Source organism: Sturnira hondurensis, unplaced genomic scaffold (assembly GCF_014824575.4).
Source record: "Sturnira hondurensis isolate 20B ecotype Veracruz unplaced genomic scaffold, ASM1482457v3 Scaffold0018728, whole genome shotgun sequence".
Lineage (NCBI taxonomy): Eukaryota > Metazoa > Chordata > Mammalia > Chiroptera > Phyllostomidae > Sturnira > Sturnira hondurensis.
Genome location: NW_028091359.1, coordinates 4,965,200 through 4,989,274, shown reverse-complemented (window position 1 = coordinate 4,989,274; position 24,075 = coordinate 4,965,200). Strand labels below are relative to the sequence as shown.

Genomic DNA, 24,075 nt, shown 5'->3' with positions numbered 1-24,075 from the left:
GAAGTGGAAGTATTAACGTCAGTGGTTATAATTACTCCATGATTAAGTTCTGTGAGGTCAGGGTATTATATCTGTTTGTTTACTGTGGCGTGTCCAGATCCTATGCAACTTGATACATTATTGGTGGGTGAGTGGCTGAGTCCCCCTGGCTATACCATAGTCCGTCAGAGAGATGCCAGTTCATTCCATCACCAACAGTGTGTGGCATTTAATAGAAAGAATGTATTAGTGTACATTTTATATTTCCCAGGATGGGTCTATTTAAAATATTATGCTATTATTCCATTGATCCAAGGAAATATTCCAAGAATTCTAATATTTTGGCATCTGAATTATATCTCTTAGCTTTCCAGTTATACTTACAGCCATACCCCCCAAAAATGTCTCTTGTAAAGCCATAAATCTTGGTTTTTGTTAGAAAACCCAGTCATTTATCTATAAAATTATTTTCCCCAAGATCATAATATTATAAAGAACAGCAAGTATATTTAGATGTTTTTGAGTGTTCAAAACCTGGTCAAAGGTTTTGAGTTTTGAGTTACCTTTGAGTGTTCAAGGTAACACAAAATTACTTCAAGGCTGTTTCATTAAACAGTTTTGGGTTAGGGTTAGGAGTCTTCACTCTTTTCATTGATTTTTACTGGAACATTATAATTTTCCTTATAAGCCACTGACACTATCAGTATGGAACATATCTTTTCCTTTTTCTGTAGGAGAAAAAAGTGAAATGGATGATATACACTTAAACATGATTCAAATAGCAAATTTAATGTATATTTTTCCACAATAAAGCAATCACAACCGCCCAATTTGAAATATAGTTATATATGTGCTGCTTTATAAGTGCAATAAAGAACAATGACAAGAAATGTAATGGGTGACATCAGCTACTTTTGAGAGTGTTCTAAGAGATTGCCGTAGGAATGCTGAAATTTAATCAGGATTCACTGGGGGATGTTCACATTATTCCCTGAAACTGAAAGGTCATTGTCGTCCCTTGCCTCTGGCCATTTTGACAAATAATTAAAAACCTAATGCTATTTGCAGTCACATCTACTACATGCTTATTGCTGGGAGGGCCCTTAGGAGCTCCCCAGGCAGCCCCCTGTGTGGAGGGAGGTGCCTGCTTTCAGCTTTCTCCTGCGCAGGCAGTGTTGGGCCAGGTGGGGGCCCCAGAGTGCAGCTGTTGCTAGGGAATCAACCCAGTGGTATCTATTTACTAGTAAGAATTGGAAAAGGGAAACCATATTATGACTTAAATTTTTTTACTGGTCAGAATGCAAAAGATGTCAACATTTCCAGCTGCTAAGAATGTACTAGACAAAAGCAAGAAACGATAATTTTGATATCTATGAAAAAGTAGTTTTCAATGAGCTGCTTAGAAAACGTAGAAAATTCATTGTCGATACTCTTTGAAACCTTTCCATCTTCTTCTTCTTCCTGCCTCTGTGTCACATTCACTGATGTCCGAAGAGGAAGAGAATGAAGAATTGTGCAAGGAATTTCTATTCATGCAGGCATCGTATAACCTTAAGTCCTTTGGGGAAAGTAATTCTTGGCAGACATTCCAGGACCATGTATAAGTAGAAAATGTGTCATAAAAGGACTCATTTTTAGTGTCTATTCCAATCAGATCTCCTCGGATCTTCTGCCAGAGGCTTAACATTTCTTTCCGGTGCTCAAGAGCCGTTCCTAAGTTATAAGTATCTATAGCTCTCTTCACCTGCAGGGAGAAAGCAGAAGTTTACAGTAGTTATCTTAAACTATCTTTGATTTGTGGGCCACAATTCTAGATAGTCCAAGAGTTATGTTCCTAGGCTACTTGAAAGTCACTGAGTTTTTACATTGGGTAGTGCCTCTTGAGGAATTAGGAGTCAACAGACATGAAAATAAATTACTTTGGAATAATGAGATAATGCATTTTATAAGACTATTAAAAACACAAGAGTCTACAGCAAGGAGGAAATATGGGGTGGAGGTAGGCCCCGGACGTAATAGGAATGCCAAGGATGGCTCTCGGTCCACCCTAGGTCAGGGAGGGAGAGAATGCTGAGCTGTGTAGGTCCTCAAGGGTTTGGTTAAACCAAGGGAGTGGTGATGGGAAGGTGTTTCAGGAGATGGGATGGCATAAGCAAAGGCTCCAAAGCAGTAAACATCCTGGTGTTGGTGGGGAAGAGGGGTAAAGCACTTTGGTATTGATAAAGTATCAAGTTCAAAGTGGGAAGGAGTGATGAAGGCAAGGCAGGCAAGGTCTGCTGTAACCAGGCTCTTAGACTTGGTCCCATGAGGCTGGAGAGATCCTCTCCTTAGTGTGAATCACGTGGTAGTAAGCCACTCTTTCTGATGGACGTGAGATAAATCTCTCTGAGTGCATCACTGGTGAGAGGGAAGCATCATTCTGAAACAGGACAGTAACATAGTTGGATCTTGATGTTAGATCATTGGCAGCCATGTGGAGAATGGACAGAGGGGAGCAGCTATGAGGTGGGGATGCAAGGTGGGAGGTTTTTGTCAAGGCCGGACCTAAATGAGGGCCTCAGTTAAAGCATCAGTGAGAGGATGGAGTAAGGGGGACAGGTTTGAAAAATCTTCCCAGGAATGAGAATAGCCATATTTGGGGATTAGTGCATGTGAAGAGTGAAGAAAATGTGTAAGTTAAGAATGGCTCCTGGCTTTCTTGTTTCAGTGGTCTTGTAGATGGTGGTATCAACAACTGAGATACAGATTCTCCAAGGAATAGCCAGTCTGATGCAGATGCTGAGTTTGGTTTTGGACATGGCAAGTTTGATATGCTATGTGACAGCGAGGTTGAAATGTCAGGCAGTCAGCGAGGTAAGACAGAAGTACTGGGGAGAAGTCTAAGCTAGTGGCAGATTTATGAATTATCAGTATGTAGGTGGCAGTTAAAATAAGGCGGGTAGATTGACAGTCCAAAGAATACTCGTCCTAGTTTTTCCTTTACTTAATGCAGAGATCCCCAGTGTTCTGCTGAGACTGGGTTACAGGCACGCCAATGTCTTGATCTTCCCAAGCATCCCAGCCCTCAGGGCAGCTGGTCCACCAGGCTGGAGGCCTTGGGCGGTAAGTAACCTCCATTTAACCCAGTGTAATATGTGCCATGATGAGAGAGGATGGGAGCCCACTCCTTTGCACACCTGACATGCAGCACAGACCACCTGTAGCTCCATTTATCCCGACATATTACTATTGCTCATTTCTTTCTCCATGTCTTCCACCCTTACTCCAAGCTCATTGGAGTTAGGAACTGTGTGTGTGGTTTTTTTCCCTCTGTGATCTCTCCTAATCCCAGAACTTTGTTGACACTGGGTAAATATTGACTGAAGAAATGGGTGGACAAGTGTGTACAGTGAGAAAAGGGGCAGGATGAGACTGAAAAAAGAAGGAAACATCAGGACTTTGGGGATGAACATTCAGGAAAGAGAAGAAAAAGGAAAGGATACAGAACTACAAAGTGAATTGAAGATGCAATTTGGTAAAAGCCAAAGAAGTAGAAAGTGTCAGGAGAGCTTGATCATTAGTGTCAAATACAGAAGGGAGGTCACATAAAGAAATAAACCCTAGTCTGTCTCTGTGGAATACAAAAGTTGCTAAGAAGTCAGGACAGGCAGCATAGAGTTGTGGTTAAAAGGGTGGATCCTGGAGCCAAGCTGCCTATGTTTGTAACTGTGGCTCTATTATTGCCTAACTGTGTGCCTTTGGGCAAATCACTTAACCTCTCTGTGCACATCTGTAAAATGATAAGGAATGATAATGGTGCCCACCTCAAAGGATTGTTGAGACAAGTAAATGAATTAGAACGTGTGAATTACAGCACTTGTAGAACACAGTGCCTGGCACCTAATAGTTTAAGGAAGCTCACTTAAACTATTATTACTATTCTTCTCTTAAATCCTCACTTGAGGTTGTGTTTACTGATTTTAAAGAGAGAGGAAGAGAGAGAGAGAGAGAGAGAGAGAGAGAGAGAAACATCAATCAATTATCTCCTGGACGCCCCCAACCACAGATCGAGCCCCCAACCTAGGTATGTGCTCTGACTGGGCATGGAACCCACAGTCTTTTGGTGTATGGGACGACACTCCAACCAAATGAGCCGCCCCCTCAGGGCCTATTTTTCTTTTAGCTGCTGTGATAAAGGCTCTTTAACTCATCATGATTCCCTGAGTGCACTTCTCACTGAGACTGTCAGTTTAACATCCTAAGTAGTTGCTATTTCTAGCATGAAACAAATTAATGTCCCAGAAATGATGCAGGGTGTGGCTCCATAGGGTGATTGGCAGCGTGATTGATGAGTTAACATTTGAATCTGTTTGGTTATGGAGCAGGAAACATCATTAGAGCAGGTAGAAACGAGAAATGATCTTGTCTCACTTTAAAGACACAGAGGAGAAACAAACCCTCTTAGTTTTATGATTGCAGTACCCAAGTGGAAAATATTTTTGCCAGTGCCTTCTGGGAAGGCATTCATTCAACCACGACTACTCACATGCGGTTTAATGGCAGCTGCATCAGTCACTGTCCAATTCCGTTTTCTCTTGAGTATTTGGTCAATGGTGAGGATGTCAGTTGGGTAGCCTGAGGCAGGGTCAACAGGCTTTATTTTTGCTGCCTTGATGCACATTTGAAAAAAAGAAGGTGATCTACTTTAGTTTGAATTATACAACAAAGACATAATAAACAAGTGATATATTGTATCATGAAAGACTTTGTATATGGTTTATAAGGTTATTGCTTAAGCACTTGTCAGGTGTTTGGGGGCACCTGGTTTTGTCCCATGTGTAGATGGGCATCTCGCAAGTTCTCTTTCATAATGAGGAAGCCTACTCAAAAGAGAAGTATAGATCAGAAGATGTGGAATGGACATGGAGGGTAGGGAGGACCCAAATCCACCCTTACCCAAACTTTCCACACCATCAAAAGCACCGAAAATGAATGTGCCCGCCACAGAATACAACCTACATTACTCCCAGACTTCTCATGGGAACCAGCCATGTCCTCCTTGTTCCTGGGCTGCTGACCAGTGCGGTGGAAATCATAGGAATATGCTGACTGCTTTCTTTGAAAATGTGTATTGCCTCATTTCATCCATGCCTGCAGTACTGTTTGACATTGTTTTTCTTCATTCACTGTTAATTCTCTTAATCTTCATGTGATGGTTGGAAAACCAGACCTTCTGACTCCCTCAGCTTGTCTCTTCAAGGCTATCTAATATAAATTCTTTTTATTCTTCTTTCCACTTTAGGTCTTCTCTATCCTTGAATCTGTTTTTTTCTGCCTTCCCTCTTATATGTGTTTTTCTTAATGTCCAAGGCCAAATCTCCCCTGTATCTTTATTTATTTGCCTCCTGGACCATATTTCTTCAGCTGTCCTCTTTCCAAGGCCAACTTCAAGGATGTGTGACCTATGCAATTACACAGGACCTTAGACTCTGAAGGGCCATGAACTTGGTTTAATGTTCCACTGTTGCTGTATTTATATTCTTAATTGTTTTTGGACAAGGGCCTACATTTGCATTTGGCACTAGGCCTTGAAAATTACATAGAGAGATCTGTCACTCTGGTCCTCAGTTTCTCTTCTGAGCAGTAATTTTCAGCTTTGGCTGCATCTTGGAACTTTAAAAGATACCAAGGCCAGGGCCCATTCCCAGAGATCTGATTTAATTGGATAGGGATGTGGCCTGGGCATGAGTTGTTTCTGAAGTGGTCCCATGGGGCAGCCAAGATTGAGAACCACCGCTCTAAGGGTCCTTCCTCCTCCTGGCTACAAATGTGCTCATTTCCCATGTCCTAAAACAACTTTTTCTAGACTCTGATTCTATAGCCAGCTGTAATTCCCCATCTCTCTTCCTGGACAGTTAAATTTTTTTTCTAAGAGGAGTTGATTTCCTTTTTGGGGTGGCAGTGGGGGGGGGTCTGCTTTATTAGTTTCTGGAGACGCATGATAAAAATTTCCCATTGTGATGATGGGTTTGCCTATTCATTTAAGCAATTATCCTTACATTGGATAAAAGTGAGAAATTTTAAGGCAAGCATCATTTGCATGGTACACAGAGGCTCAGGATAGTAGCATCTTCCTGATACTTTTAAAGAATCTTTAAAAAAAGATTTTATTTGTTTTTACAGAGAGGGAAACCTCAATGGGTGAGAGAAACATTGATTGCCTCTTGCATGCTCCAACCAGGCAACCCAGGCCAATGTGCCCTGATGGGGAATTGAACCAGCGACCTTCCGCCTTGAGGGATGATGCCCAATCCACTAAGACACACCAGTAAGGGCTTAAAAATCTTTATATAGCATATTTATCTTTAGCTATTTTCCCTTAAATTTTACTTTTCCCATATTAATCTATTGATGCCAGCTTACTTTAATTTGTATTCGCTTCATATATTTTTGCTGTCCCTTTTAAACTTTCTGAGCCATATTTTAGGTGTGTCTCCCACAAAAACATCTATCTGAAAATTATTTTAAAAATCGGAATTCTTATATTCCAGTTGGAGAGACTGACAATAAACAGTCAAGCATCACAGGTGGAGGGGTCAATGTTGGAAAATAAGTTTAAAGGGACTAAGTGTCCTCTATTTCCATCTTCTCAGTGATATTTGCCTGTGGGCGTGGCTTCATTTGGAGAGAGAAAGACACAGTCTTAAACTCTAGGTCACTGGTGATTGTCACAGGGCTCTCTATTTTATTTATTTATTGTTAATTTAAACAATGTATTTATTGGCTTATTTACGTGAAAATTCCAGAAATGGGACTTCAGGCATGGGTTGATCCAGAGGTTCAGAACATCATCAGGGTTTCAGGTCTATGTCTTCGTGACTCCACATTTTAGCTTCATCCTTAGGTTTGTTTCTCTTCTGTCACAGGGCTGCCTGCTGCCCCAGTGCTGTCGTTCCCTCATCCATATCCAGGGGGAAGACAGCCTCTCCTGCCCCAAATATCAAACAATGGTTATAAACTTCCCTCTGGTTTGACCAGCCTAGATCACCAAAGTCACTGTGACTCGGGAAATCTGATTCCTTGATTGGCTTGGATTGATCAGGATGAATGACTTGGGCAGCTGGGGGTAGAGTTAAAGCCTCTCAAACCAGAAAGTTGGGGGATTTTTTGTCCTCTTAAGGGTGGGGAGGAGGAGTGGATACCAAGGAGAGAATCCACTGGCAAATCCACTCCTTTGGTTTCCTTTTTCTTCCTATACACACACCTTCAAAAGTTCAGGCCTTCATGGACCACCTGCATCTCTTTTTCAAAAGGAGTTACCCCAGGTCCCATCTTGAATTTTAAATCCAAGGTCTGTGATATGTTCTTCCCCAGGTCAGTTTTTAGATGGAATGCTTCACAGTCATCACAGGACTCTAAGTTTTTTAAAAATTTTATTGTGATAAGAACTCTGAACATGAGATCGACCCTCAACACAGTTGTTAGTGTGCGATACAGTATTAATTATAGGCACAATGTTGCAGAGCAGATCTCTCTAACTTATTCACCTTGCATAATTTTGACTTCATGCCTGTTGATCAGCAACTCCCTATTTTTTCTCTCTTCCAGTTCTGGGACTCATAACATTTGCCTGGAGGGAACTTTTAGGGATCTCACAGTGATGAGAAGAACACACGGACCTCTGGACCCCAGATATACTCCACCAGGTAGGCTGGTCTCGAGCCAAGTTTTGCTCTTGTTTCTCAGGTGGAGAGGCATGTGACAAACCTGGGGTAAGGCCACAGCTTCCTGAAAAAATATCCAGAAACAAGGGCATACTTGTCTGAGACTTTAAAACTTATGATGATAAAGTACACCTTTGGTGGGGAGGTGGGGCAAATAGATTAGAGGCAACAGAGCTTGAAGCAGGGTTAGAAGGTTCAGCTGGAATTATAAACAGGGTTCTAGTCCAAGGGCAAGATGGCCCCTCCATCACAACCTTGCTCCATTGGGCCATGGACTTGGTTCTCTCATTCCGTGGTGTGTGGCCCAACCACGATCTAGAGACAGTTGAGGGAGACCAAAATGCAGCTCTGGGCCCTGAGTTGATGGGAGAGCTGAGCAGCTGGAGACAGGACCTGAAGTCCTCTTTGTTATTATACTTATATTCCCCATTCCCAACTCCAAGCCTAGAATTGTATTTTTCAGTAAGTTTAACTGTTTGTTGACATTAAATAAAATATTTATACCTGAGCTTTAACTTAGGATTATGTCTGTGGAATCTGGTTTGAAACACAATGACTGAAAATATTTGTTATTAAAAAGCACATTATACCCTGGCCGGAGAGATCATTTGTTTAGTGTCAGCCTGATATGCAGAGGTTGCGGGTTCAGTCTCTAGTCAGGGCGCATACAAGATCAACCAATGAATACGTGAATATGTGGAACAACAAATTGATGCTTGCTTCCTTGCTTCCTTCCTCTTTCTCTCTCCCTCTCTCTCCCTCTAAGAAAATCAATCAATAAAATTTTTAAAAAGCATGTTACTAGTTCTATTCAGTTAGAATTTTAAAACACAAGTATTTAGATCAATGGGACATAATTTAAATCTCACCTGTATTTTCCAATCTCTTTTATGGAAAAAGTAGTTCTCAAAGAAATCCAGAGGCTCCTTCCTCCTTAGCATTTCTAGTTTCTGGATGTCTCTGAATGGCTTTCCCATCACCACTCCATCCTCATTAGGAAACAGTGGGAAGATGGGTATTTTTGAATATGGATTATCCGAAGGAGGATTGCATCCTGAAAGATAAAAAAAATGTTACCACCAATAACATAAGAAATTCACATGAAAGACCTACATGTGGCATCTATTTTGTTCTTTGTCTATTCTTCTTCTCAGCGCCATGACCCATCTTCGCTCTCCGGTGTCCCCACCCCCACCCCTCCACAGACTCTCAGCTTCATTCAGGCATCCGAGGACTCAGGTAAAACATACATTTGCTTTCAAATGATAGCTGGGTGACAGAGACCGGTCACTCAAAACAGGCTGTGGTCCCGCTCTTACAGCACTTGTCCTCTGGTACTTATTTCTGACCAGTAATGCACAAGTAGATCCTTTACAACAGTAGGGAAGCGGGTCTTACTCTTGAGCTCCTCAAGATAGTTAAATAAATCCTGCTGTTTCATGACCGAGATCCGGGCAGCATTAACAAGGGCGGTCATGCTCGAGCTCAGAGGTGTGCAGATGTCTGGCTTAAATCTCCTTTTTCTATACCCCTCAGTGTAGGGGCTCCACAATATTCCTGAGGTGGTTTCTTGGAATTTTCTTCGGAAATACCTAAAAATATATATATAATCCGGAAGTGAATAAAAATTGCTATAGTTCTACTGAAAGCATGCCTGAGTGTCAGACAAACGGGGAAATGTCAGGTTACAAGTCATATACGCTGAGTACATTTATTTTAAATTTAATTTGTATATTCATTCACTATTATTTATTGAGTGCCTGTTTCTGCAAGTTAGAGACTGTCCACTGGTAACTGCCACAAGCCATTTGACTATATTTTTAAAGGAATATTTATTAGACAGGTATCATTTAGCACCATATACCTAGAAGCAAATAGTAATACAATGAGAGATTTAAATCAAGGCCTCAGAATTTCACACAAACACCAAGACCAAAATCCTAAAGTACTGGTATTTGCATTTCAATTTTTCCCCACTAACTTAAAAAAATAACTTAAATTTACATGGCTTACAAGTTATTAAATGAAACTAGAATTAACAAACATGCCAAATGTGGCAGTTCTAATTGTAGACACAGCTCCTATATTGAGTTTTCCAAGAAATAAGCATCTCTTTCAACATGCATCCAAACAGTATTCAATGCAATGTGATATAAGAGCAACATATAACATAATTCACCTGCTTTACCCTAAATACATTTACATGTACTTACTGCTTAAGTACATCCTACAATAGAACTAACTTGAGAAAAGCTAACAATTGTTTAACAGCTATAGTTTAGTCAACTTAGTTGTTACCCATTTGACTATTTTACATATGTAGTCCCTGGGCTTTGGCTTCCTCCCTTTTCGCAAAGACCTCCCAGTCTTGTCTAGAAAAATACCTATCAAGTATGATCCTTGGTAACCCCTTACTTGACACTGGCTTAAATATAAACACTAATCTTTCCTATCATGTGTTAGACTTTTAAATGCAACTTTTCTTGAGAATTTGTATACGAATTTATTTGCACTGATGACATATGTCAATTGGTGAGCAAGATCTCAAATAAAAGAACATTTTTTAAATTAGAAAAACTTTTATTGCAGTTTGGAAAATAGAGAAAAGTATAAAGAATAAAACATTACCAGTAACCTTACTATCCACAGTAAATCACTGTTGATTGCAATTCTTTGCGATTTGTATGTGTATGCGCCTGTTACTATGTTTTTTAGGTTATAAATTCTTTAAGAATAAGCAGAGCAGGCTATATATGGTATAGGACTCTAATTCACAGTGCAAATGCATAAACATCTGCTTTACAAACATGCATGGCTTATAGATCAATGACAGATCTTTTTTATTACTGATTTTAAAGAGAGAGAGAAATATTGATTTGTTTTTTCACTTATTTCTACATTCATTGGTTGATTCTCCTATGTGCTTTGACTGGGGATCAAACCCACAATCCTGGCATATTGGGATGATGCTCTAACCAAACAAACTACCCGGTCAGAGCCTGCATTTACATATCAACTATCAATACATCCTACCAGTGCAAAATGGCTGACTATCAGGACCGATATGTATTTTTGTGACACTGTTACACCACTGTCACATTTTCAGCAGTAAAGAAGCTCTAGTGACAGACTCCTCCCTGGGAGAGGAAGGAAACAGGGGCCTGAGAGCTGGGATTTTAACTTGAGTGTGATAGGAAGCCATAGGACACTTATGATCTGAATTATGTTTTAAGAATATCACTCTGGCTGATGTGTTGAGAGGTATTTTGGGAGGCATGAGTAGAAACCTAGTTTTTTTTTTGTTTTGTTTGTTTGTTTGTTTGTTTTGTGATCAGACAAGAGGTAACTGAGAACCTAGGGGCCCAGAAAGTCTGCATGGCTGGTTTTGAGTCCCCCTGTACAAGTTTGGTCCCAGTTCCCAGAGTCTCAACATTGGCTGCACACAGGTTTTGGGGACGTGGCACACTCTCTCAGAGGTTCTCACCACTGTGCCCCGCACAGTGTCCCTTTGAACTTTGATGATTCTGACATTGGATGATGGACAACAAAAGTGAGAGCACATGCAAATAGCACAGTGCTCAAAGGACAGACAAGCCTGACCTTTCTTAGCTGTCGTGCCCTCAGTGGGGAGCTGAGATGGCCTGAGGTCAGCCTTGCAGCTTCGGAGCAGGCAGCACTGTGGGGTGAAGGAATCAGCTCTCATCTGCCCCTGCACCTTCCTTTGTTTTGGAACAGACTTGTGACATGGAATGTTAGTGAGAGGGGACCGCCTTGGGAGTACCCTCCTAAGTGCTTCTGAGGAGGTCATTTTTGCCCTTTTCTTGTCACTTACCTTACTATTTCCTTTATAGCCTTTTTGGGTAAAGCTGAAGTCTCTACAAGCTTTGATAGGATTTCAAACAACAGAATTCCTGGGTTGCCAGCTAAATCTAAACATCTCATTTTTTCTGGAACTATAAAGGAAAGAAAAGATCCAAAATGCCTTCTGAAAAAATATCATCTATCAAGAAAGTACTAAAATGGCAGTCTTTTTATTGTATATACGAAATTAATACCAAATCAAGGACTGGAGAATTATAGGAAAACATTCAACATTTGTTCTATTGGAGAAAGGTAGAAAGGTAGAAAGGTCATTTTTATTACTGAACAGACAAAATAATCATGGAGTCAAAAAAATACTTTTAGTTCGATGGCTTCTAAGTAAACATAGTAATACATTGAACATAAACATGAATTTATGTTAAGGACCTTTGCCCTGTTCTAAGCAAAGGAGTTGTTGGTAAATATATGTCTGGTTTGCAGGCAAACCCTTGTTTCTATAGTGGGTACTTGAAGCAGTAATTTTGTTTGTCCCATGGACAGTTCATAGCCTACGAATGGCTGTATTTTCAAAACAATATACAGTATTTGAAATTTGGAACGTATTTATCCTAGAAAACATGATATGAATAGGATTAGATTTTACAAGGTGCCTCTTAAACTCATAAACAAGCCATTAGAGGACTAATAAAAATATTTCGAGTTTACCTTCACATTGTTTATAACCTTAGGTGAGAACAGGCTCTCTGGCCTCCAGCAGGCTCCCTGGCCATGGGCACTAAGGGCAGATTCTTCATCAGGGGGAGGAAGGTATTTGTCAGGAACAATAAAGTATCTACACCCAAATTTGCATGAGAAAGAGGTTTTTTTTCTTTTGTAAAAGCAGTGCCTCTCAAAGTAGCTCATGCGCTTGATAAAGAATTAAAATAGTGCCCTGGCTGGTGTAGCTCAGTGGATTGAGCACGGGCCTGCCAACCACACGATTGCAGTTCGATTCCCAGTCAGGGCACATGCCTGGGTTGCAGGCCGGTTCCCTGCAGGCCAACTCCCAGCAGGGGACGCACAAAAGGCAACCATACATTGATGTTTCTCTCCCTCTCTCCTTTCCTTCCTATCTAAAGATAAATAAATAAAATTTAAAAAAAATAGTGTGAAGGGTAACCCTTCTACACCACTGCCAGAGGGCTCTCATGTAGCATCTCCTGCAGAGGGACTTGATGCATTTAAGTGAGAATTCCAAAACTGTGTCACTTTGCTTAGCAAATGCTGTTTTGGAGAAGCAGCACAAAAGTAAATCACATTCCAGAGTACCCATTCTTCATTTGTCTCCTGACTGGAGGCCAAAATGTATACTGTATTTGTCGGACTATAAGACGCACTCCCCCCAAATTTGGGAGGAAAATGGGGGTGCATCTTATAGTCCAAATGTAGCTTACCTGGCTCGCTGTGGGGGGTGGGTGGCGGCCTGTGTTATTTACATTATTAAATATTTGACCACATGTTTTGCTTCAAAAATTTTTTTCCTATTTTCCTCCTCTAAAACCTAGGTGCATCTTATGGTCTGGTGCATCTTACAGTCCTAAAAAATGCAGTAATATTTACTATGCAGTGAAATGCAGCTACCCAACTGCTATCTATTCAGTCATGTGTCTACTTACCCACAGCCTTAAGAAAGCGGTTCTTATCTGTTAGCACCTTGATAAAGTCTGAGAAATTCACTTTCCCATCTCCTGCAACAAAAATTGAAGGTTCAGAACAAGAACATAAGACGTATTTTAATGATCAGATTACATATTAAATATAACAACGAAAACCTTATGGATCATTCAGTACGTAACATCAGAGCATTCTGGGACTGGGGGTATGCTCGGGGAACACTGGTCTTCTTGAAGTGGTCTTGGCACGCTCACTCCAGCCCTCCGCAGCCCACGGACGGAAGCACTGGTGGGCTGTCAACATCAAGCAGGGGGCTGCCAGTCATGACGGTCCTGCCCTTCACTCCTTTCCAAAAGACTGGTCATTTTTGCAAAGAATCCACCCTGCCTTCCACTCCATACTGCTAATATTTCTGTTATTATAACATCCCCAAATCATACCTCGCTTCCTCTAAAGTTAAGGGCTGTTAGTCATGTGTGTGTGTGTTTCCATAAAACAACAGAAAAACTAGGCAGTTAGTGGCAACAAGTGAAGCTTCAACCCACTTGTGACACTGACGCATATGTGGAACTGGCGCTCACACGGGGCACTGGCAGCTGGGCGGGCAGTGGGGAGAGGAGAAAATACACCGAATGTACTGTCACTGTATACACAGTGAAATGCACAGTGATTCCACACAGTGTGCCTGTTTGGGCTTGCCATATATCACTAGGTCGGTATATTCAAAGAAAACATGGTCTATGTGTTACAAAAATACCAACAAACCTGCTGTGGCATTTGAAGTTCAACACAGGTGGGCTGTAATGATGGAAGGAAGATTTGCACTAATAGGGTGCATACAGAGACCAAGGGCTTGGATTTCCTTGGCAACATGACACTGTGAAATCAGCAATGCCTTTGTAATATATATTCTTATTTTAAGGCACCCTCCAAAATGAACATCATGATAGGCAATCTGAATTTGACATTGAAAGGGGACAGCCACCTTTAGTTTCCACGTAGGCTTTTTCAAAGAAGCATTAAATTGATTTCATAACCTGCACCCATACCTCACTGATATCCTTAAAGAGAAACACACACATAGGTACTTTTGGCAAAGAAGTGAGGTTTATTTTTCATATTCATACAGGTCCCGAGAGAAAAGTGTATATTTACAAAAAGCTTCTATGAGGAAAGTAATGATAAACGAAAGTACTCACGATCCATATCTGCATATTTTAATTCATTAGAAACATCATGCTTGTTTAGACTCATTCCCAACTTAGCTAACGTGCACATCAATCCATGCAGGTCAATAGAGCCAGTCTTGTCCCTGTTGAAGAAGTTGTAGGCTTCTTGGAAGGCTGGAGAAATAGAATTAAGTTAGTCAGGACAGTTATTCAAACATTAATTTACATTCTAATGGAACTGGGATGGACAATGCAGTTGACTGGAGATGATGTTCTAAAAACACACTGAGAGAAATATGAGTACTGAATAAACATTTCCTACTGCGAAGGACAGTGTCCTTCCATGAGATTTTAACTGGAATGAAGTATTGGTGGGAAACCAAATATGTAGGCGAAATGACCTTTGAAAGATACCGTACACCCTAATTATTGGAGCCTGTGAAATACATCACTTTACATGACAAAAGAGATTTTGCAGATGTAACTAAAAGAGATTACCCTGGATTATCTGCATGGGCCCAGCCTAGTCCCGGGGTCCCTCATGCATCTGGAACGAGAGAGATGTGGCAGGAGAGGTGGGATGTTCAAAGCATGAGGAGGGCCTGACCTGCTGTTGCTGGTTTGCAGACGGAGAGGACAATGTGATGTGGAATGCAGACTTAAGGGGCTGAGAAAGGCTCCTGGCTGACGGGCGGCAAGGAAGTGGGGACCTCAGCCCCACAACTGTGGGTTCTGAATTCTGCCAAAAACCTGAATGAGCTCAAAAGCAGATTCTCCTCCAGAGCCTCCAGAAAAGGGGCCAGGGCGGCCAGAGGACTGGGGGCAGCCCCACACCCCAGAGCTGCTGACATTATTTGGACTAGCCAATTCTAAACCTGCTCATGCTGCCTGCTTCTTCCTTCCTGCAGAAACCACAGCCAAGGCTCTTACCCACTTCCCCTGACCCTTTACCTCCCAGCCAACTCTGGGGATTCCCGGTGTGGCCCTAAAATGGTTTTATTTCTAGGGATCACTAAGTATGGAAAACTTCCATGACAGTCATTTCTATCTCACAATACCTAATCAGAACAACGAGGTAAGCCTTAAAACAAGCACCAGTGTACATTACTGCACTTAGAAACCTCACAGTTTGTCAAGCCATAAACTATTATTATTATTAAGGCATTTAGCTCAGTTTACAATAAAAATGCAATTTTGATCTTGACAACCTTTTGTGTTTTCTAAATTAGCTCTCCCAGCAATAAAGGTGATTCTTCGATTATTTTCTGTCTCCTGGCAGGGGAGGGGCAGGGACGGGGCGGGGTGTTGGTGAAGCATTTGCCTTACTAGAACCCCAACACAGCCATGCCGGCCTTGTTTCTGGTTTTTAGTGTGTCGTGCTTTCCTTTTCTTTGGCCCTTTTCAGATTCCCCCCTTTCTGCCCAGGGTACCCCTCTCTGCGTTCATGGACTGATTTACTCCTCCTCATTCAGCCTTCTCTCCCCTCCTATCCTCACAAGATTAAATTAGGGGACTTTCTTTGATGCTCCTGCACCGTCTGTACCTCCCACCTCATGACTTGGGTCCTACTGTAATTTAAATGTTACAATCAACAAATTCCTGGCTTAACTGTTCCCTGTAAGACTTCCTACTAGGGCAGGGACCACATCTGATTTGATGTCTTCTTCCTGCCTAGTACACTGTTGGCTTTAAATACATTTTTATTGTTTGGGTTAATAAACTGTAGCCAATGTAGCTCATTTTGTCATTATAATTCTTTTTTATGAGGAATCCCAGGACTTCAGTTGTGGTTATACTGCTTCATTACTCGATTGTTGTTTGATCCTGCTTCTGTTCTTTTCCACACCCACAAGTTCTTCTTTGAATGAAAATATTTGGCCAGTACTAACTCAGTTCTAGGAAGATGTTTATTTGAAAGTAGTCTCCCTTCCTTCCAATAAATTAGACATTAAATTTTAAAAAATTGTTTTGTTCTCAAATGACAAGAATACTGTAGACAACCCGTGAAATCCCCAATCCCTCTTACAGAAAAAAATGATCAGTCATATTAAGGGGCTTTTTTACATTTCCCTCTGGGGGATGATTCTCATTACCTCGAATTTGTGAAGCCTTCAACTTCCTTTTTTTGTGTCTTAATCGGCGTGGGAGAGATCCCGGTAAGCCTTTATCCCTGAGAAGAGATGTGAAAAGATGCAGTGCACAGGTGAAGCAGCAAACGTCAGTCCCAGTCATCAGTTTTTGCCGACTGCAGTGACTGGAAGCGTCACCACATAACTACAGTCACACCGCCTCGGGGACCTGTTCCTGTCACTTGCCAGCAGCTACAGTACGGGCAGTGAGAAAGCGTTGGCCATGGAGGTCCGCCTCCGTCTGCCCCACACTTTCCCACCGCCCAAGCCCCCTTAACAAAATCTGATTTCTCCCATTTTACAAAGAGGGAACTGAGGCTCAGAGGGATTAAATAGCTCGTCCCAAGTCACACAGCTAATAAACGGAAGTCCTGGGAGTCACACCCAGTGTTTTCTGACTCCAGAGCTCGAGAATATAAGCCTTGTGCTATTTCTATTTTTAAAGATACAGTTGTTTCAAATTTTTAACTATTTTAAATAATTTTATGGTGACTATCCTTATAGCAAAATTTTATATTTGTGATTATGTTATGACTTTAATTGCCAAATTATATATATATATATATATATTAAGATTTTAAAAAATATTTTATTTATTTACCTTTAGAGGAGAAGGGAAGGAGAGAGGGAGAGAAATATCAATGTATGGTTGCCTTTCATGCATCCCCTGCTGGGAACTGGCCTGCAACCCAGGCATGGGCCCTGACTGGGAATCGAACCACGGTTGTTTGCTCAATCCACTGAGCTACACCAGCCAGGGCTCCAAATTTTATTTTTACCAGCATATGAGAGACATAGAGGTAGATCAGTCTCTCTCTCTCTCTCTATTTTGTATAAATTTGGAGCATTTATTCAGTTAGGGATATAATGATGCATTACGAAAAAAATGAGCCATGGCTGGTGTCGCTCAGTGGATGAGCGCTAGCCTGTGAACCAAAAGCTCACTGGTTGGATTCCAAGTCAGGGTTCATGCCTGGGTTGCAGGCCAGGTCCCTAGTTGGAGGTGTGCAAGAGGTAACTAATGAATCTCTCTCTCGCACATTGATGTTTCCCTCCCTCTCTTCCCCTCTCTCTAAAAGTAGATAAATAAAATCTTTTAAAAAAGAAGAAAAAAGCAATTATATTGCTTATAATATGGTAATTTCAAAGTAAACTTATAGTAACCATAATTTTACAAATTAATTTTATTTAAAATACATTTAACTTTGATATGAATAGAACTGAAAGTTTTAAAAATATGGAATGTCTTAGTCTTTGTTTCTACAAGAAGCAGTTTAAAAATGAAACCAGAGGAAGCACTAAACAGTACTCACATTTAGAAAATGATGGTTTATGAATTTGGTCTCCCTTACAGTTTCTAGTAGATTCAAGTTACTTTCAAAGAAAGACTTGGGAGAGAAGGAGGCAATAAGGTGTCATAATGCATCGTTCTCAACTTTTTTGACATGGAATTTCATCTAATTAGTCTTATTTTCTCAGCTTTTACTAACATTGATTTCTCCTGCTAGCGTTTTCTTTTTATTACCTACTTAAACTTCTGAAAAACCTTGCCTTTATTTGGATAGGTTATTTCATATTTGTATTTCTAAACAGAAATAATTTTTTTTTGCATTATATGAAGATGCAGCCAATGGAAAAATGTGTAGTTCTCAAGAAGCAAAAGGAAAATAGAAGGCCAGGCAGTGTAAAGTTTTTTTAGCTACATTTTAAAAAGGATAGTCTTGGCAGAATTTCAAGCCTTCTCTTGGATCAAACATGGGAAATAGTGTTATTATTTTATGTTTGAAAGGGTTGAGGAACCGTAGATTTGGAACAAGCCCAGTCTAGCCTCTCGTCTTATGCAGGAATTCAATCTACAGGTGGTGGTATCTAGTCTTTGCTTGCTGACTTTCAGTGACGAGGAAGTCCCTACTTCAGTTCAGGGTAACGACGAGATCAAGAGATTTGGCTCCTCTAAGGTTGCCTTACCCGTATACATCCCTCTAGAAAAATGATGTGCTCCTGCAGCAATGGCCTAATCAAGGACACTAGGAGAAACACTCTCACAGTGGCAAAGAAAACAGATAACTGTGAGAGGGGAGAGAGGCTCTTCTGCTTATGATCTGACCCAGTATAATCAGTTATTAGTGGCCAGTGTTTATCAGACTAAGAAAAATCGATTGTTATTGTCACACGCAAACCTCCCCTCCTAATTTTAGTTCAACCTTAGTCATTGCTAATTTACTAGATTTCTTTTTTTTTTATGTTGTCCTTGATAGCCCATGGCGCTGCTCTTCCCACGAGCCCTCCCCACTCCCTGCTGCCACCGGAAACTCGATTTCCCTTTACCGGCTCCACTGGAGCTACAGACCTTTTCTCTAGACTCTGACTTTCTTAGGAGCTTGGGTGTTCTTTTGTGATCCTCTAAATTTAATCTGCTTTAAACTGGCACTCAAAAATCTTAATCTCTAACTGACAATTTCTTAAGCCCTCTGGGATACTCTGCCCCCTCACACAAAAATACCCTCTCACGTGGGAGAACAGGAAGGAGAACTCTTTGTCTCTCTAATCAAAAAGGGTAGGTATATTTTTATTTTCATAAAGATCTTTATCTTCAGTTCAGATGTTTGTTTTATAACTAAATTTATCACAGAATAGATATTTAAGATCATTCTAACTAGTTTCATTATAGCCTTTATGGATATTTAATACATTCATCACCTTAATAATTCTTTATCTTAATAGATTTATCACCTTAATATATTCATTACTTACCTCTTGCCATGGGAGCCGGGTACTTGTTCTAGAGGATTCAGCTTAAATTTTGACTTAATATCAGAAACGTCCATGTAGCCAGTAACTCTGTCTGGAATTTAGGAGGTACAATTAAGGATCACAGATTAATTTCTCTATATCCTTTGGCAATTTTCCCAGCTCAAGACCTGGATTTTGAAGTCCAGGACCTAAAGGAATCGTAATATGTATAAATTCAAGTTAGAGGTTTGTGCATAATTAGAAGACATGTAGAAAGACCCCTTTTTCTATTTCAAGGTCTCTAGTCAAAATTTCTTGCCATTGTTCTCCCTTCAAATAATGTCATTCTGCTTCTATATAAAGATGAATGGCACCATGTGACTTGGATAAAGTATCCTGGGAATATGTGGAGAAAGTTATTTAAGGACAACATTTATTTTTGAAATCAGTAGAACAATTCATGTCATAATCGGCAGAGGGTAAAACGTTATATAGCACTTCCAAAATATTTACCCAATTATTTGTATCTTGGATACCGGCCTAGTAGTAAGCAGATTTTCCCAGGGTGTCCTTCTGGGAGGTCCACCTGTGCCCTGCCGGTTACTACGAATCCACGGGCCTTTCTTCAAAGTAGGAATGGGAGTGGGACACAGTGCTGTTTTGCTGCCCCAGGCCTTCCTGCCTGGACCCGCCACTGCGGCCTCCCTGACCTCCTTTTCCACTTCTGCACAGTTAGAGAATTAGAGCTGAAGGACCAGAAGCTGGGTTGGTAGGGCTCCTCACTTTTATGGTTGCTTTTATTTCTCCAATGAGCTTTCGAAATGTAGAATGTATTAAGTGGTTCACTGAGGCGGAATCTGGGTTGCTGACTTAGGAATATTAGACAGTCACACACTATCAAACCATGAAGAAGAAGTCTCTGAATGCTTGGTTAGAGTTCAGTCCGTTTTCCCAGGTCTTTATCTCAGAGCCTAGAGAGCAGTCGTTTCTACACAACTCAGTGACAGGTGCTGGAAACCCGGAAACCTACCACCGAGCTGGGGGCTCCGGAGAGGCTCTGCAGTTTAGGCACTTGAAAGGTGCTGGGAAGTCATCCTCATGGCTCAAAACTATCATTACTTTAAAACGCTACCTTCAGTCTCTCACAGAGATGATGGGTTTTTGAGAAAGGACTCAGTATAGATTCTCACGAAATTTGGAGATTTACCTACTTTTTAGGCCATGCTACTTCCAACTTCTGGGCTTCAGTCATTTCAAGAATCCCACAAAGGGTTTGTTCCATCACAACTGTGACCTCACTCACCTCTCAGGCTCCGGCCCAGGGTGAGAATGACCCATAAGCTCCTTCTAGCTGTCGAGCACCTGTGTTTTCAATGTGGCTCATTTGGTGTCCTGGAGGTATGTATAGGTATGGATTACAGAATCTAGAACATTTGACACTGTAGGAATCTCAGGGAAGGTGAGAATGTTTTTAGTATTGTATTAATATACTTTCATGTTAAACGTTAGTGAGCTGAATGTTGTTCAAACAAAAAAATTTTACCTCACTGCCTTGATTCAATGGTGATTAAGAACAATTCATTAATTGTTTAAGCCTAGGAAGAGGGACAAAAAACAATCAGACTTTTGGTAGTCTATAGTATTGTTGGAGTGATTTAAAAAGAGCAATTATAGAAAGGATTATGACTGTTTTAATCAGAAACATTAGTATTCAAGATCAAATGTGTCTCATGTATTATAAATCCCCCAGCACAAGAATTCAGTGTCTTTCGTCTCTGTGATGGCTAAGCACAGGTATCGCCGGCGCCCAAGGCTCAGCTTGAGCCCCACCATTGTTTTAGGCTTCGCTTAGTGCCTCAGTTCTAGAGACTTCTTATTCCTGCGCTGGGGCATCGACTATTATGAGCACAGATCAGCTTTCCCCTAGTCTTTCCAGAGAAAAGACTGGTTCATTGCCTCCCATTCTGGCCATGGATACTTAGGGAAGAAAGGGACGGTTTAACTTGTAAATTAGTTAAATATTTAATAAAGACCTACTATGTTAGGGTCTACCAAGATTTAAAGTGGGGATAATGGTAGTTCCTATTGGATGAGGTTGTTGAGTAGAATTTTATTATTAAAATCAATTTTGAAGATTGTGGTAAAATACACATAACAAAATTTCCTATCACAAGCATTTTAAGTGTACAGTTCAGTATTGTTAAGTTGTCACATTACCATACGACCAATCTCCAGAACCTTTTCATCTTACAAAAATGAAGCTCTATACTCATTAAACGATAGCTCCTCATTTCCACATTCCCTCCCTGGCAACCACCATTGAACTTTCTGTCTCTATGAACTTGACTACCCTAGAAACCTCATATAAATGGGCTCATATAGTATTTGTGTTTTTGTGACTGGCTTATTTAAATTAGTAATAATATCCTCAAGATACATCCATGTTATAGCATGTGTCAGAATTTCCTTCCTTTTAATAATCCGTTATATGGACCCCATTTTATGTATCCATTTATCTGCTGATGGACCCTTGGGTTGCTTCCACCTTTTGGCTACTATGAATAGTGAATAATGCTGCTATGATACACCGTGTGCAAATGTCTCTTTGCCCCTGCTCTCAATCTTTTGGATGTATACTCGGAAGTGGAATTGCTGGATCACATGGTAATTCTATTTTTAATTTTTAAAGAAATATTTTTTTCATAGTGGTGACCAATTTATATTCCTACCAACACTACCCACAGGTTTTCACTTCTCCACATCTTCACAATGACTGTTTTCTGTGTTTTTTTTTATAGTAGCCACCCTGCTGGGTGTGAGATGATACCTGCGTGGTTTGCATTGGCATTTCCCTAATGATTAATGGTGATATTGAGCAGCTTTTCATATGTTTGTTGGCTATTTGTATATCTCCTGTGGAATAAACGTCTAGTCATGTCTTTTGCCCACTTTTTAATAGTTTTGTTGCTGTTGTTATTGAGTTATAGGAGTTCTTTATATATTCTGGATACACACCCCTAATCAGAGACGTGATTTACAAATACTCTTCCGCCCTCACTTCAGAACTCTGCACATATTTATCTCTAACATACTGATTCCTTCCCAACAACAAAATGGGAGGCTGGAACCTGAGGAATAGAAACAAAAATGAAGATTCCGCTACAGTAGGAATGGTGGCGGGATCTATTAAACTCTAAGCAGTTTCAGCAAAATGAGTGCCCACTCTGCCCTGGGCTGGAAAATGAGGATGAGGCAGTGTCGGGGGGACGACAGGACGAAACGACAGCAGCGTAACTGAAGGAATGCAAAGCAGAGACTGAGAATTCAAAGTAGAAAATCTGAACCATTAGTGAACAGAAGAAATACACATTCCCCTGAAACCAACACATGAGTCTCTAGATATTAGAGAGGTTCTGGGTTTCCTTCATACCTGGTAGTATCTCAAATATGTTGGTTTGTGAGAGCTGTTTGGTATACACAGAAAAACAAGGTGGATTCTTATCTCATCGGATGCAGAGGTTGTTATAGACACAGTAAAAACCTATATATGAGCCCTGGCTGGCGTAGCTCAGTGGATTGAGTGTGGGCCTGAGAACCACACGATCACAGTTTGATTCCCAGTTAGGGCACATGCCTGGGTTGTGGGCCAGTTCCCAGCAGGGGACTCACGAGAGGCAACCATACATTAAGACTTCTCTCCTTCTCTCCTTCCCTTCTCCTCTAAAGATAAATAAATAAAAATCTTAAAAAAAAACCCCTAGATATGAAAGGTAAAGCTAAAGGAAAAGCTATATAGTTAGAAGTAGTAGTAGAGCAAGAAAATGAAATGGTGGCCACTTTGGCAATGGTGAATTCTGATAAATGTTCTAAAGTGATACCATGCAGTGACCAGAATTACATTGATTTACCAAAATGTGGGTAAATCTCAAAAAAAGAGTGTCGATTCACTCCCACTGGGAAGGCTAGAATCAAAAAGTCAGTAAGAAGTGTTGATGAGGATGTGGGAAAACCAGAACCTTTATACACTGCTGGTGGGGAAGTAATACCTCCTAGGTACATACCAAAGGGAAATGAGGCATATGTCCACACAAAAAGTGGCACACAAATATTTATAGCAACATTATTCATAACAGCCAAAAGGTGGAAACAATCCAGATGACCATCAGCTGATGAATGGAAACGAAATGTGATACATCCATACAAGAGGAGATTATTTGTCTATTAAAATGAAGTACTAATACATACTACAACATGGATGTTCTTTTGGGGCTGGACTCATGCCCTCAGGCACAAATTAACATGTTGGCTTTCCTTGTGACTTTAGAAATGAAAGGCCAGACACCATCTTAAGGTATTATTTTTTTCATCTTTTAGGCCCTGACAGGCAAAGGGCGGTCCACAGACCAGAAGCATTGGCATCATTTGGGAGCTTGTTAGAAAAGCAGAATTTCTCAGGATCCACCCGTCTCATAATCTGCGTCACAACGAGATGCCCAGGGGGTCCATATGCATATTCAAGATTGAGAAGCACTGTTCTAGGTGATACAAGGATAAAGGTCATTCTGAGGATTTTATATAGAAGATAACAAAGATACATTCCTAGGAAGATGACAGAATGTGAAAACAACCTCATCATTAAGTGTCAAGTGAGGCATCAGCTCCTTCATTTCTTCCTTTGGGAGCTTAGATTCCTCACTTGCTGGAGAATTGTCTAAGTCCTGGCTATCAATCACCTCTCCTTAGAAAAGGTGAGAAATAGATTGCAGAAACATTATAAACGACCTACAAAGGATGAAAAACACTGTCTGTGCTTATGTATACCATTGCCTTTACATACCCAGAATTAACAGGAAGGTCAGAAAAAAAATCCCGTGCCTTTCATTCTGG

General features: G+C 40.7%; 1 protein-coding gene across 1 annotated transcript; it reads right to left on the bottom strand.

Annotated features, from left to right (window-relative positions):
- Window positions 1-771: 771 nt before the first annotated feature.
- EFCAB3 (EF-hand calcium binding domain 3) lies at window positions 772-19,306 on the bottom strand. The gene is made up of 9 exons (XM_037070090.1): window positions 19,210-19,306; window positions 16,420-16,496; window positions 14,357-14,500; window positions 13,160-13,231; window positions 11,515-11,635; window positions 9,081-9,274; window positions 8,552-8,736; window positions 4,505-4,627; window positions 772-1,723 (listed from the first exon to the last, which is right to left on the bottom strand). The coding sequence occupies exons 1-9, from the start codon at window positions 19,281-19,283 to the stop codon at window positions 1,397-1,399; spliced, it is 1,317 nt and encodes a 438-aa protein (XP_036925985.1). The 5' UTR covers window positions 19,284-19,306; the 3' UTR covers window positions 772-1,396.
- Between the last annotated feature and the right edge of the window lie 4,769 nt (window positions 19,307-24,075).

Coding starts and splice junctions, on each gene's coding strand:
- EFCAB3 (XM_037070090.1), bottom strand. CDS start 19,283: ATGGACGTTTCTGATATTAAGTCAAAATTTAAGCTGAATCCTCTAGAA. Junction 13,232..14,356: donor AAAATATGCAGATATGGATC/GTGAGTACTTTC, acceptor TTTTTGTTGCAG/GAGATGGGAAAGTGAATTTC. Junction 4,628..8,551: donor AAAGAGATTGGAAAATACAG/GTGAGATTTAAA, acceptor ATGTGCATCAAG/GCAGCAAAAATAAAGCCTGT.